The sequence below is a fragment of the Ambystoma mexicanum genome, chromosome 11, assembly GCF_040938575.1.
Source record: "Ambystoma mexicanum isolate Mex_15411 chromosome 11, UKY_AmexF1_1, whole genome shotgun sequence".
Lineage (NCBI taxonomy): Eukaryota > Metazoa > Chordata > Amphibia > Caudata > Ambystomatidae > Ambystoma > Ambystoma mexicanum.
The window spans coordinates 889,639,194-889,655,413 of NC_090934.1; the positions used below are offsets into that span (position 1 = coordinate 889,639,194).

At 46.2% G+C, this 16,220-nt stretch overlaps 1 protein-coding gene across 1 annotated transcript in view; it reads right to left on the reverse strand.

The window, feature by feature from the left end:
• The window catches only part of LOC138503894 (mucin-5B-like), a 1,431,798-nt gene that overhangs the window by 888,497 nt on the left and 527,081 nt on the right, over positions 1-16,220 (reverse strand). Inside the window, exon 17 of the mRNA XM_069623965.1 lies at positions 7,459-7,698. Within this exon, the coding sequence (XP_069480066.1) occupies positions 7,459-7,698 (240 nt within the window). The remainder of the gene's footprint in view (positions 1-7,458; positions 7,699-16,220) is intronic.

A 16,220-nucleotide genomic window follows, 5' to 3' on the forward strand; every position in this document is an offset into this window, starting at 1 on the left:
CAGCACGATAGACCAGTGTTTTATTCTTGGGTTGATCCTGAACAAATATGTCTCCTTAATGCACTCTAAAGTGAATGCTGTCTTTGTTTACTTGCAAACATCTTTTGACTGTATATCACGTCAATCGCTGTGGGAAATAATGCGAACACAAGGAGTGCCAGGGAATCTGCTGTCCAATATTTAATCTGTTTAGACCGACAATAGGGCTTCGTTAAGGTGTGGTTTGGGTAGGGAGACCACAGAGCCATTTGAGGTTGAGAGGGGGGTCCACCAAGGTTGCATGCTGGCCCCCCTCTTATTCTGTTTTTATATTAATGAAATTATTGAAGACTTGCATCCCCCTCTTTTTCTGTCTTTATATTAACGAGATTGTTTAAGACTTGCTCGTGTGATTTCTCGATCCACCTAAACAGGGGTATGATAGGTTCCCAGCGTTATTTTATGCAGATGATGCAGTAATTCTTTTCACATCACCAATGGAGTTGAGGCATAGCTTAGCAGCCTTCAGCAGGAAATGCAAGGAGTTACATATGACTCTTAACACTGACAAAATGAAGGTGATAGTATTTGGCCCTAGGGCAGGCAAGAAAGTTAAATGGAAGGTTTTTACTGAGGTGGTTCTCTCAGAACAGGTAAGTTTTTATGATCACTTGGGTGTGAGATTGTCTGATGACTTATCATGGTCAGCCCATTTACTGAAGACTGCCGCTCCCCTGGAAAATGCAGCGGGAGTATTCGTCATTTTTACTCAAATCATGGTAGAGGTGCAATATCACTCGGTCTACATTTAAATAAGGCTGAAGGATTGGCTGCAACCTTGTATGGTGCAGACGTTTGGGGTCATAGCAGGGTGCCGACCTTAGGTGTAATTGAGAAAAAATTCTTTGAGAGCCCTGTTGTTGCAACCCCGAGATGCTCCTATGGTCAGGCTCCGTTGGGAGTGTGATCTATTACCCATACCTGATGTTATGGTGGTAAAGCCTTTAATGTATTGGATAAGGATCTGGAATGCCCCAGAACTGGGTAAATATAGAGAAGCTCCAGGTTGCCTGTTGAGTCTGCTCGGCTAGGGGTCCTTACCGTGAGTTATGGTAGTACAGCAGGGGCTTAGTGGTCTGGACTTGGCCGGGTTATGGGCAAACTCTTTGGAAATGCCAGACGGTTCTAAGGTGCTGGTTAAAAGGGCTCAGAATGTAGTTAATATTGGCGGTATGAGGCAGGCCTGCCAGGATTTAAGTATGGGCTGAATGTGTTTAGAACTTAAACCAGTCAGGGTTTTGAACCGTACCTGGACTGCATCAGCCCTGGATATGCATGCACACTTTGTATACAGTTCCGTACTGGTACTTTGAAGGTAGCATCGTGAACAGACAAGTGGAAGCAGTCTGAGTTTGCTCCCTGTCAGGCGTGTGGAGCTCCATGGGAGACCATTGTGACCTTTCTAATGGTTTGCCCGGTATACAAAGATCTCAGGTACGGTACGATCTCAGATGCAGTCCATGTATGGTTTAAATTACCCTGACTGGTTTAAGTCACACCTTCGTGTCCGGCGCGCGTTACAAATAAAGAAACAAACAAACAAGTTCCTAAATACAATTAGCCCATACTTAATTCCTTAAACTTAATTTGATCCCACTGTTTAAATTGAAAGGTATTAGAACAATTGTTGCTGCTGTGGATTTGTGTGCAACTACGGAAGACTTTAATGTGGTATATTTTGTTTCAAAATATGTGTTTCGTGCATGGCTAAAACGGTCTAAATTAATTACTACCTTTCTTACAGTCACTACTGAATAATGGTTTTGTCATCCCTGTTGAGAGTCTTTGTTCAAATGAGTAATGTGTTACATTACTTCATTGTGTTATTGGGTACCTGCATTTGTGTGCATTTTGATGTACTGTATGCTTTTGTGGTTTTAAAGCCGAATAAAGTTTTGTATATTCTAATTCTTTACCTTTACATATAAAATCATGTCAGGAAATAATGCATGGGATGTAGGAGCTTTGGGAATGTTGGCCACGGCTCATTGGATATGGAGAACACCGTGACAGGTGCCTTTATTTCACAGTATAGGTAAGGTGCCCCGCAGGCAAAGACTTATGAGAGGGAATGGAACCCTGTGGTTCCCTTGCAACAGCAGGCAATGTGATATAGGATACTAGCCTTTTGAGTGTATAGCAACACTGAACTGGGTGCTCACTTTTGTGAGGCCTGGAGTAGGGATGGGTGAACCGGTGCTAATCAGACCCAAGCCTAAACAATGGAGGTTTGAATCTGTTCGAATGATTCAAACTGGTTGGTGCTGAAGTTCGGAGTGTTTCAAAACTTTCAAACTGTAAATCAAACCACGAATAGATGCAAGTATTTGATAGTTTGACTCCATATGGTTAACACTTCATGGTAACACTGAACTGTGGGCCATTATTTCCTGCCTGGAGACATTCTGTTGCAATGATAGCTGAAAGATAGATCTCCAGGTTTCTTGTTCTCCCTCTAAAGCCATCCTTTCTCAAACTCCACCTCATATTTGAAAATGGCACTTTTTATTTGTAGAATAATAATCTTTTAGAAATAAATGATTATTTGGTTTACTTTTCATTTAATTTATTTTATTATAAGCAGAACATTCATTGGAGATCATTATGAGTTTGGGTTTCCAGAAGAAATACTGCTAAACTGTTTTACTATCACTGGCACTTGGTCTGTCAGAATTACCACCAGATAATGAGTGTACAAGTCACCACTTTCAGAGTCCTTCGAACTCCAGGTGGATTATGGAGGACATTTCACTTTAGTAATTCTGGCTGTGTTCATTTTCTACTATTTGGCATCACAGTTGAGGATATACTTATAGCACTTTAACACCGGCATCTCTTCCACTTTAATGCTAATCCTGGAATTTGGTGGTTCAGTTCCACTACAGCCAAAGAAATTGGTGTTCAATGTATTACTGAGGTTTTTCCATACCACCAAACCTATTATGAGCCCTGTTAGCCAGTGCTCGGTCAGCAATCTGCCTTTTTTCTGTCATGGGTCTTCATTTCAGAACAGAATTCATAATAGGCACGTTTCTGCTTAACATTTCCTTTTACAAGGTCGAGCAAACCTCACACAGTTCAACTCAATTGTTTCCTATGGTTCCAAAAAGACTAAATGGATTTTAAACAGCACATGGCTAGTTTCAACACAGCTCAACTCATAGTGAGATATTGGGCCTCATTACGACCCTTGCGCTGCCGGAATGAAGGGGGCCGGTACGAGACTGGCCCCCTTCATTCCGGGAGCGCGTATTACGAGGTTCCCTTTGCGGGACCCGGATCAGACGTCTGGTAAAACCAGATGTCTTTCCAGGTCCTGCGAGGGGAAGAGGGAGGTAACAACGGGACACTTTTGTTTGTTTGTTTGTTTGTTTCTAATAACATAATGTGCCCGTTGCTACCTCCATCCCCATTGAGCCCTATGGGGGCTCAAATGGGAATGGGGAATGGTTCCAGCAAGGAGGACTTACCGGGTCCTCCTATGTCGGAATGACCCAGTAAATCCCCATTGCAGGAACCCGGTAAAGGAGCCCGGTTTGGAGGCAGCCATGCTACCTCCTAACTCGTAATGAGACCCATTGTCTTGAAATTGGATCAAGTGGATCTCAGCTACTTAAAAGTCGAATTGAATGTTTACTGGCTTGGTTCTATTCCACTGGAGAGACATCTCTCTGGCCGCATCAATGGTTTCAGCCGAATAAATTCATGTTTTGTATTGTTCAACCTGGCATTCAGGACTTTTATGAGTGTTCCCTTCAAGTGAAAAGTCTTATGATTATATATCAGATCTCTGGTGATCTTCACAGGTGTTAGGAAGAAGTTGATCTAACGTATAGTAGCTGTCTTCCACTCTTGGTCCTAAAAGGGTAGGCAAGGTTCTCACTTTATCCACAAATGACTCAGAGGATTATTTAAGAGGCGAGGAGAGTGAAAAGGGCAGCTGTTGCAATGATGGAGCACCACACACTCCTCATAAATTAAGACATCAACAAAATGGAATCATTAGTAAACTGTATACATTTGTTACTTGCAGTTGTGAGTATTGATTAATGGAGTTTTGCTTGAAATTGATAATAAATGAATAAAAGTGCATTGTTCACACCCTAGCTTGTCCACCATTGTTCTGATGATTTCTGGTAAAAGTTAGTCTAAAGTAACATGCCCATACAGTTAATAGATGGAGGCATTGTTTCCATGTAACCTCACCTGGCATATGAGTTTGCCAAGTTCCACCTGGAAGAGGGGAGGGCCAAGAGTTCTCAGAACCACCCTGCTCTCCTGTTAGAGGTGGTCGCATAACTTGAGGCAGGCATGACCTGAGTCCCTCCTGCTAGGCCGTTGAGAAATAGGTTCATGGTGAGAGGGGTTGCATGCAAAGCAGATGAAAAATACATAAGAAGGTACAAAACTAAAGCAGACACTATAAACGCCATTCTATCACATACATCCCACTGTTTGGGGTATACAAAATAGACCAGAGTGTGAAGGGATATTCTACTGGAGTTTTGAATCTTGTCCAAGATATTTAGCAGAATGAGAGTTATACTATGGGAAAACACAGATGCCAGATTTGATGAATGAATTCATATTCAAAAAGGTGCCTAAAATGGGTTATTGTCATTAAGGTTTTAGACCCTAAAGAACAATCACCTTGGGAACAATAGTGCAAAATTGCCCACTTCAATTTGTTGGATTCATTGTACACACCTTCACCTTTTGGGAAGTGCAGCACACCACAAAAAATTTAAAAATCAGGTCAAGCAATATTAACTATATACTGTTCTAAATGTTCACATGCGTATCTACAGTTTATTTCTCACTGCGAACAAAGCAGCAGAAAGCATAAACATGGTATTGCATGCATATGCACACACACAAACACACGTCCATTAACCAGGTTGCTATCAACATTCACACAATTCACTAAAACATACAAAAAAGTAATGGACCCAAGTGCTATGTGATAATGGACATCTTCCTGTTTGGATGTTTGGACATATGCACAAAAAAAGGAAATCATACATAAGCGCACCAAAACAGAAATGGGACAATATGAAAGCAAAACTAAATAAATACAGAAACACTAGGCACCATGGTCATCAAATGGACACCATTACATTAATAAGGAATGTACACAACACGTAAAAATTTCACATACAGGCAGAAACAGTATAAATTCGTAAGAGCAAAGCAAATACACATTCACCAACTGATGTAAACCGACACCTAAAATGCACATTTTAGGCACGTTCAGAAAACACGTTAAAAACAAACACCCACATACAAAATGAACCAAAGCTATGGAAAAAGGCCAATCAAGACTGAAAATTCCAATTTAAATACAATTCAGGAAGCATTATTGCAACAAGATGAACACATCTGGAGAAACTGAAAATATCACAGATATTACTTTCTCAAAAGAAAAAAGAGGGTTAAGGTATCAACCAATAAATAGATGATTTTTAAACATTGAACATGCCAAATTTAAGATAACTACAAACACTTAGGACTGCATTGCAGGCATGGTGGTAACTGTAAAAACAAGTAGTATTTTAAACCCTTCCTGTTTAAATTGTCATCTAATTACAGGTTGAGATCATGTAGGATACATGCGGCATGGGCTACATAGAAGCTTCTGCAGGGGTACGTATCTATGTACCCAATGCAGTGAATTTTCCATATAGTTGCTACCGTGCGACAGCAGTTGCAAGCGCGCATCCCTCCATTATGGCAACAAATATCTATCCAAAAGAGGTCTACAGAAACTACCATACCCAAAGGACACCCAATGGCACCAAACAGCTCATGTAAGACCAGCCTTAAATAGGATGCACTGTGAAGTTAAAAAAAGCCTTGTGAAAGTGCCCACTGGCCTGAAACATGTGTCTGCTGATCAAATCACTCTTCTCAAATCTGTTTTGAGGGATTCCAGGAAACCGAATTTAAGCCAAACAGCAAGTCCAGTTATGAATATGGAGTGAAAAGCCAAATGGTCAGCAAGGATGTTTTTTCACTTGAGTGTATTATAAATTAAATAGTTACCAAATTAAACAGAGTCACACTACAAATCGAGCTTGAACTCCACTAGACTACTTCTTCATAACAATCACTTTACATATTGGGCAGTTTAAATCAATAACACAGTTAAAGTTAGTCTTGCGTAGTAGTGGTGAGTGTGATTTAAGGTTTGATTTGTAGTGTGTAATTACTTTCTTCATCTTTGGAAAATATTTTGTTCAGATTGAGATATAGTATCCTTAACATTGTAATTCCAAAGTGTATAGACGTACCCTCAGGTAATATAAATTGTGTTTAATAATAAAAATAAAAAATGTTTTAAAAAAAAGGCTACTGCTTCTCACAGTTCACTAAAAAAAACAGAAGATACATTCTGTTCGCGCTAGCTCTTGCAGTGCCACAGCATTCTCTGTGCGTAGCCTAAATGCTCAGATAGTCCTTTGAAGGAGTCACCCCTCTTGTGAAACACTCCTATCTGAATCCTATTGACACGCTGACCCTCGGGCACCAAGTTAACATGTGTCATTTTAGGAACCACTACAAATCTTGATGAATAAATGAATTCAAAACAAATGTGCTGGATTTTCTATAAATGTGACTGTAAAGTTGCTTAAGCCATTCTGAATATGTCATGGCTTCTTATGAATGTTTATTGCTGGAGCCTCAAAGAAAAACAATGACAAATATATTTGTGAAATTGAAGTAGAGATATATTGTTCTTCTCATTAGGTTGATCTGTTTCTCTAAATGTATCTTTGTGTTTCCATCAAGATGCACATTAATGGCATGTGGTTGTGTAATAAGCTTGTCTTCTAAATATCTGAAAACATTCTGTCATAAATTGTGCGTCAAAAGTTCAAACTACAAGAGTTGTCATGCTGCTACCATGATGTTGTGAGAATGGTTTCTGCTGCTATCCCCCACATTTTTGTCTTTGATAAACTGAAAAAAAATATTTATTTTGTGAAATTGTGTGATCAGTGATATTGTTTTTTTTTACCATCTATTAACATTTCTGATACATATTTGTATTTTACAGTGTTGCTCTTCTAAAAATGTATATGTGATTTTTAACTGTGTAAAACAATAAACAGCAAATCAAAATACCACCACCAAGTAAGTACTAAGAATTCTCCATCCCAGCTACCCCTCAACCCCCTTCAATAGATAATTTTTGAAACCTCAAGTCATGACAGACTATTCTCACATACTCCTATTTAATGGTAACAAGGCACATGCACTCTGCCCCATCCACCAACTCCCTGCCCAATGAATCAAGAATGTCTCACATGAGTTGGGTCAGCCTGTATTTAAATAATCCACCCTCCATCAACAATGAAAGAGGAATATGAGCCAGAAACTGAAATGTGCAGATGTGATCCCCCACATCCTGTACTTTACCTGAGAGTGGCAGTTGGCAAACGTTGAGCTGAGGAGGATCTCGCACTGCTTCTGCGCCCACATCTTCCGCTCGAAGTTGGTGTGGCATGGATCCTGGATGTATTCTGCATTTGGGCACTTAGGGGACACCTTCCAACTGTTCCCAAACTCTAACACATTGGGAACCACAACTTTGCTCCTGGTTTGGAAGTCATTGCTTCCTTCACCATCATATTTTCCGCAGAGGCCACAGACTTTGCCCTAGTGAAAGGTGTCAAGAAACAGACACAAGTTGTTTAAAAATCAACATTTCAATCTGTGTTTAATAATAATCAATGTTTCATGTACTAAAATGAACAATCTGAAGTAATGGTGCGCAATAGGAGTATTCTGAATCTAGAGTGTCCTCTGTGGCACTGAAAGTTCCATAAATTCTGCAAGCAGGTAATTCGTTTTTCTGGTTTAGGGAGATATTTGAAGGGTTTTCACGAATCTGTACCACACCGCCCATTCTCTGCCACAAAGAGAACATTTGAACCTATGTGATGATGTCATAAATAAAACTGTTGACTCACAATAACACGATTAGCTCATGCTCATATTTTCTTGCATAAGAAACAAAGTGATCACTCTGGAATGCAAAATTGAGAAACCGTTGCTATACATGCATGGCCATCATTCTTCAAAGTGCCTTTTCATGTACCCATAATTACAATCTCAGAGATCTGTGAAGAATAATAGCTCATGGACCAGCAAACTCCATCCCACAAAAAGTATCTTTCCATTGACTATCCTCCAGGCATTTCTTTAACTGTCTATCTTAGATGTAGTCCATGACTCCATATCACCAAATCTGCAAGTAACATTGCTTCTTTGTTCTTTGTTGTAGTACGAGACCACAGTGATGTAGGGGTTAGAGAGGATGAAGACACGGATCACAGATTAATTTTTTATTGATGAGTTGAAACACTGGGAGCCATGCCACTCCTCGCAGCTTCAGCAACTGCTCACAGCCTCCCCGCTCTGTGCCAACCACATCCCGGGTTTCATACCCCACACAATGCCTGACACAGTATGGGGAGGCCAGCAACTTCACAGAGCCCTACAGTGCCTTGTCAATGATTACTCTCGATTCATATATTCATTGGACCTGGAAATAAATGCCCAGAAATCAGCTGTTGTGGTCTGCTATAGGGTGAAGCGTCCTCTGAGATTTTCATCAATATTTAGCAAGGGTGGGGGGGCGTGGCCAACGAGCACACGATGAGGACGTGATTCCTCGGTGCTCCGTGGCCGTCGGCTGAATCCTGTGGAAGATCCTGTATAATTCGCATCGGATTGAGACGAAAAACAACCTTCCTAGTGGCGGACAATCGCGGCCACACATAACAGAAGTGTGAGGAAGAATCGGAGGAAGGGGCCGGAGATATTACCAACTGGGCCGGACAGCGCGGGGTGCCAAACCAACATCAAGATGGCCGCCGGGTCCGAGCAGCGGTAGGCGCCGCGGAGACTCACTGAAGGGAGAGCTGTGGCTCCCCCTCCTTCCACTTACAGGGTCTCACCGCTCCAGGCAGAACTGAACTGCCGGCTGCTGCCGGCTGAGAGGATCGATCCTGCGACCGGACCCCTGCACGGCGACCGGTTGAGGCCCGGTGCCACAGGAGGACCCGGCCGCCGACGACGGCGGGGGACAGAGATGTGAGGAGGCGTCCCTGACGAGTGGCGCCCACGCGAGGCGCGCACCGGCCTGAGGTGGAGGACACCGAATACCCTTGCCCCGCGGCAGTCGGGAGGTGCTCGGAGCCGCGAGGGGAGCGGGATCCTGCTTGGTGATACGACCGCACTGCTCGGGACGACAGATATCCTGTGTCACAAGAGGACCCGACTGCCGGCGGGGAACGGAGACTGGGGGCGGCAGCGTGCGGGGCGAGGCACGGGCAGATACCTTACCTAGGGTACGACGATTTCCTGATGGTGTGTTCGGTCTGTGGTGCAGCCGTTTACCTTGCTGCGCCTCCTGCGACGCCTCTTCAGTGAGCGCGACCTGATCTGTCCTGGTCCTGTGGCCACGCTGGCTCTTCCTTGTTAATCCCTCGGATCAGTTTATATGTCGAGGGCCAGTCTCACTCCGCACTGAACACTCGTCGGAATATTTACCTGGAGGTACAATCACTCCTGGGAGACTATTGGAAGGTCCAATCAACGCAGAACAGTCGTTGCACTATGTACGGGACCCAGTCCCACTAGAGCACCACAATCTCCATTGGCAACTCATTGGATCATATAGCAGCAGTTTTCAGCCCCACTTCAGTGAGAGTAATGCCTGCAATGGCGTCCCTGGCGAATGACACCCACGCGAGGAACGTATCAGCTTGAAGTGGAGGGTGCCGAAACGGGATAACGGAGGTGCTCCTGCTCCCACTGCAGTCCGGGGGTGTTCAGCATCGCGCCCACGGAGGACGAACCAGACTCCAACATCACAGCCCTCCAGGGCGCCCGCCAATACGTAAAGTCCCGGTAAGGAGTGGGGGAGGGGGGGCCCAACGGCCACGTAGTGAACTGAAGCAATCATACGGCAAACGGTGGAGACGGTTCCTCCCCGCCTCTCCCCCGGGAGAATCACCCCGGCCAAACTAGTAATTAAGCAAAACTCGTTCTCGCACTGAGTGTGAACGAAGGGGCCTATTTGTTCTAACAGACAGCTGACACCCTGCATGAAACCCCGACTGGCACAACCAAGAGAAAGCTCCTACGCTCCAGAAAAGGGAAAGGGAGGACTGGTCACTAAGCATACGATGCATTAACCCCCGAAGCCTCTGAGGAGTAACTGGGCAGCTGCAATAACTGGCCCACATATGTAGAGACCCACAAGGCGTATCAGGGAGTACCGCTAGACACTGTGCAACCCCCCCTCCAACCGTGCGACCACCATACATACTGCAAAACCCCGTAAATAACGACTGAGTGGGGGTGATCTGCCACAGACCACTATTCACTGTCAGACATGGGGAAAGATAAGGCAAAAGGCACGACCACGCAGAGCAAAATAGAGCAATGTACGACTCCCGCCCAGGCCCTCCCGCCAGAACAGACTAATACTGGTAAAACACAAGAAGCGCCAGAAAAAACGCCAGAAACAGAGGAGAACATTTCGCTGAAGGATGTAATGAACGCCATAGCAAATTCAAGAACCTCCATGGAAAGGAAAATGGATGGCATCTGCGCAGAGGTGTCACTATTACGCCACGACCTCCAGAAACTCACAGCCCGTACTGGAGAAGCCGAAGGTCGAATATCCGAAACAGAAGACAATTTAAGGAATGTGAACCAGCAAATGTCAGGAGCACTGACCCGCCTTAAAGCATTGGAAGAGAGAGTGGAGGAGGGAGAGGGCAGAGCAAGACGAAACAACATCCGGATCCTCGGACTGCCGGAAAAAACGGAAGGCGCAAACATGGAACTGTTTCTCGAGCAGTGGCTCGCGGACCTCTTTGCCCCCAAGACCCTCTCAAACTTTTTCTCAATCGAATGGGCCCACCGAATACCAACTGGCAGGAAAATCCCAGGCGCTCCGCCCCGCACGGTGATCGCGAAACTCCTAAATTATAGAGACCGGGATGCAATACTCCAAATGGCCAGAACTAAGGGCAATATAACATTCAATGGCTCCAAGATAGGTTTTTTCCCGGACTTTACCAGGGGGGTGCAAAAGGCCAGACAATCCTTTGGCCCTCTGAAAAAACGTCTCCAAACCCTCAATGTAAAATACGGTCTCCTATTCCCAGCGCAGCTGAAAATATATTTTAATGGTACATCTGTGCACTTCACGGACCCAGCAGAGGCATGGAACTGGGCGGAAAAGCACCTGGAGGGCGATTGGAGGCCAGGCGGGGGACAAGGGAATGGCGGGAATCGCCCGAGACGAGGCAGAGCACCTCCTGAGCGCCCGCAACAATAACCCCAGGCACAACCAGCCGGGGACAATGACTGAAACAAAGAATAAGGCACCCATTCACAAAGCTACGCATTAAGAGCTGGCACCATGCTGTTATATCACCTTAATAACGACTTAACTGCGAATCCGATACCTGTATAGCTGGCGGCCCGGACCGCGTACCCCCGCGGCCAGACCAAGTCAACAAAAGCCCAAGTATAGTAGCACTACTTGGGGAACAGTTCTTAGTTTATGAGTCGACTGTCCGTTGACAGTGTGTTGCACTCCTATGTTCGGGCGACAGGTACTTCAAGTTGGGGTGGAGTATAGGGAGGGGGATGTAAGGGAAAGTTTTTATGTTATTATGTTAGTTCGGATCTATAGCATGTCCAACCACCGACCCAAAAACAACCCTCTGCACATTATACCCTACTGCACTACGTATCGGGACCAAGTTCCCGACAGATACACCAATGGGAGGCAGCTCTCCCGATCAAAGTATCCTGCATACCCGCTACCAGGAAGCTTTAGATGACACACCCACAAACACACCCACCACCACCTAACCGCCCCAGGTCCCTTAAGCTTCTCACCTGGAACGTGAACGGAATGGGCTCTGGGATTAAAAGACGTCTGATTAAACAACTGTTGAATAGACACTCTCCCGATCTGGCCCTCCTATCTGAGACGCATCTGGCGGGAACACACTGCACCCTTTTCCAGAGAACAAACTATAGAACCGCATTCCAGGCGGGCTATACAATGGGATCCAGGGGCACCCTTATCCTTATACACAAGAGGCTCCCTTTCTCCCCGCAAGTAGTGGAACTGGACCCGCGGGGTCGCTATGCACTCATCCTGGGCTCACTCTGGGGAGAGACATTGGCCATTATGTCGGTGTATTCCCCGCCTGGACTGGGTCAGGAATTACTGGAGGATGTCACCACTCTCCTGGGGAAACACCACCCTGATAGATGGATCCTGGGGGGGGACTTTAACGATGTAATGTGCAACACCATGGACCGTACCCACCTCAGAGGACGTAACCCGGATGCTCCCACGAAACTCTCCAACTTTGTGTCCGCTCTAGGACTCCGAGATGTGTGGCGAGAGCTGCACCCCCAGGGCAAAGGCTACTCGTTCCACTCCAGAGCACATGGCTCCCTCTCTAGACTAGATTACCTCCTGGTCCCACACACAGACCTACACAGGGCGATATCCGCAGAATTCCTCCCTCGTGGAATCTCGGACCATTCCCCCCTAATAATAGAAATACGAACGCATGCCGCGACCCCCCTAAAACATGGAGACTAAACAACTACCACCTGGGATTCCCAGAAATGGTGGAGCACCTCACGGAGGTGTCCGATGAATATTTCGACATAAACGAACTAGCGGTGGATGACCCGGTGGTGGTATGGGAAGCTTATAAAACGGTGCTGCGTGGGGAAATCATCTCCTGGGTAGCGAACAAAAAGAGGGAGAGACTCCAAAAGATAGTAGAGGCGGAGGCTGAAATGATCCAGGCTGAAAACACGCATGTTCTTGACCCCACCCCGCAGACTCAACTTGTCCCTCAAAATGGCCACAGAGACCCTTAGAAATATTATGCTAGACAATGCCAAGCAGGCCCACTGGGAGACCAGAGCGAGGATATATGAATTGGGGGACAAGGCAGGCAAAATGCTGGCCTGGCTGGAGAGGAGGGAGGAGGGGAGACGTCACGTCCGGGAGATAGTTGCTCCGAATGGTGCCGTGTACCAGACGGATGCCGAAATAGCAGAGACCTTTGCCCAGTTCTATGCGGAGCTCTACTGAGTACCGACAATACCATTCGACCCGACCCTACTAGACGAAATAACACTTCCAGCACTCTCACCACAACAACGAGAGGAGCTGGACTTGGATCTCTCTGAATCTGAAATAGCCGAAGCCCTAACGCAGCTTCAAACAGGGAAGACACCAGGCCCTAATGGATTCCCAGTTGAGACCTGGCAGAAACTTGGAGGGAATAAAATAGCAGTCCCTCTCTACAAGATGTTCCTTGGCGCCCGTGAACAGGGTGCCCTCCCACCGGACCTATGTAAAGCCACCATCGTGGTCATTCCCAAACCTGATAGGCCCCCGGAACTGTGCGCTTCTTATCGACCCATCTCATTAATTAACAGTGAAGCCAAGGTTCTCGCCAAGCTCCTGGCCAACCGACTGCAGTCAGTGATCCATACTTTGATCCACCCGGATCAATGTGGCTTCATGCCACACAAATCAACCCAACTGAACCTTCGTCGGCTCCACCTGGCGTTAGAGCGGGCCCCGATTATTGATACCCCTCTCGCTTTATTGGCAATAGATTTTGAAAAGGCCTTCGACTCGGTCAGATGGGACTGCCTTTGGGAGGTCATGAGGCGCATGGGGTTCGGAGAGGGCTTCTTGGGATGGGTGAAATTACTCTACACCAACATTCAAGCGGAGGTCAGGGTTAATGGTTGGCCGTCCCGGCCCTTCCCACTGGGAAAGGGCACGAGACAGGGCTGTCCCCTTTCTCCCCTTCTCTTTGCCCTGGCGATTGAGCCTCTCGCCCTCTGGCTTCGCCAGTGCGCTGCATGGACAGGGTTCAGATGGCCTGAAGGACATGAGGACCGCATCTCCTTGTATGCAGATGACCTCCTGATCTACCTGGGGGACCCAGCTCGATCCTGCCCCAGAGTCACACAGATGCTAACCCGCTTTGGCGAACTTAGTGGGCTTAAAATTAATGGGGGAAAATCGATTCTCTTCCCAGTGAAAGGCAATGTGCAGGTTGACCCCCAGGAATGCCCGTACCGAGTGGAACCGCAAGGTTTTCGATACTTGGGGATCTGGGTGACTACAAACCTGACTGAATACACAATATATAACTTCCAACCGGTCCTGGATCGTTTTGTCAACGACGTTCAACACTGGAAGCTTCTCCCTCTTACGTCCATGGGAAGAGCCGCACTATTTAAGATGATGACTCTCCCAAGGTTTCTCTATGTCTTACAGAATGCCCCATTGAAGATCCCAGACTCCGACTTTAAGCGGGTTGAATCCCTCTTCCGGGAACTAATATGGGGGGGAGGCCAGCCGAGGATAGCACTGACCACGCTCCAAAGATCGATCTGGGAGGGGGGGATAGGAGCTCCACGCTTACAAACCTATTATTGGGCTGCACAGTTAGCAGTGGTTAACGACTTGCTTCATGGAGATAGGGAACTCCCCCACGTCAAGGCTGAAATTGCGGCCATGCATGATACAGACCCATGGGAACTGCTATACCAAACTCTTCCGAGACCCCTTCCACCAACTACCACAACTCATATTGTTGCGGTCTGGAGGCAGGCGCACAGATTCGTTGGGTGGGAACATACCGTGTCTGTGGCACAACCCCTTTGGAGAAACTGTAACCTGCCCGAGATAAAGAAAATCCAACCATGGCCCCGATGGGTAGGGGCAGGGATTCTGCGGGTCGGGGATGTTCTTGAGGAGGGGGATATAGCCTCGTTTGAAATCATCCAGCAGAAATTCCAACTCCCGGGCACCGAACGATACCACTATGTACAACTGGCCCACGCTCTAAGAATCCACATACCTGCAGGCACCAATGTCCCGGAATACACACCAATAGAACGCAATATATTGCCAGCTTTCATCCCCACCAAATGCACCTCCATCCTATATAATGCTATTACATCCTTTGCCACGCCAGAACTCACAACCCTGAAAGCCAAATGGGAGGTGGATGTAGGGGTGATAGACCCAGAAGACTGGATCCAAGTACTAATGCACCCAGGAGAGGTGGCTATTTCTTCAAGGCTTCGGTTGGTTCAATTAAAGATCCTGCACAGGGTCTATTACCCCAGGACGATATTGTATAGGTGGGAGAGGGCCTCGAGTCCGAACTGTCTCCGATGCGGAGAAGAAGAGGGGACCTTCTTTCACATCCTCTGGGCATGCCCCCGAATCCGCACCTTCTGGAATCAATGCTGTACTGTACTTAGCAATGTTTTGGCGTGCCATATACCTCTGGACCCCAAAATTCTCATCCTGGGGGCCCCGGATGAGACTGCACTTAACAAATGGGGCAAATTGCTCTTGAAGACAGCAGCAGGACTGATGAAGCGCAATATAGCGCAAAAATGGGGAGCCCCGGAGTCCCCAACGATGGAACAATGGGTGACGGACATGAACATTTGTGCAAGCATAGAGCACAGGGTATATACCGCCAGAGGCTGCCCTACCAAGGCGGATAAGATATGGGGGAGGTGGGAAGAAGATGGACCTTAGATCCTGTAGGATCCTGTTGTATGTAGCGAGGGGGATATGGTTTAATCGTACTGCAGACCCGGGGTAATGTCATGGGTGATTGATAACTGATCTGTCAATGATGGAAGTTGGAAAGGACATGCTAGTCCACACAGGTTTTTTTTTTTTTTTTTTTTGGTTGTGTTGATAAGAATGTAAAACAATAAAAAATGTTTTATTAAAAAAATATTTAGCAAGGGTGAGCTGATCCCTAGAGTGGAACATTTCTATTATCTGGGTGTCAGGTTCTCCTTAGAATTTGGGGCTGAAGCGCATGTTGATAAACAGACCATAAAATTTAACAAGGTTGTTGGTGGGGTTGCTAGAACTTTGAGCATGTTGAAAACAAAGCTGATTGAGATTTTGCTCAAAGTTTATAATGTCAAAGCCACCTCTGTTGCTAAGTACCTGACGGGGGGTGGGAGTGGCAGCCTCTCAGCCAATGAGGAGGCTCTGTTGGGTGTCTTGACCCACGTTCAAGTTATTATGCTGCAACATTTGGTGCTGTGGGCTTAGAAAATCC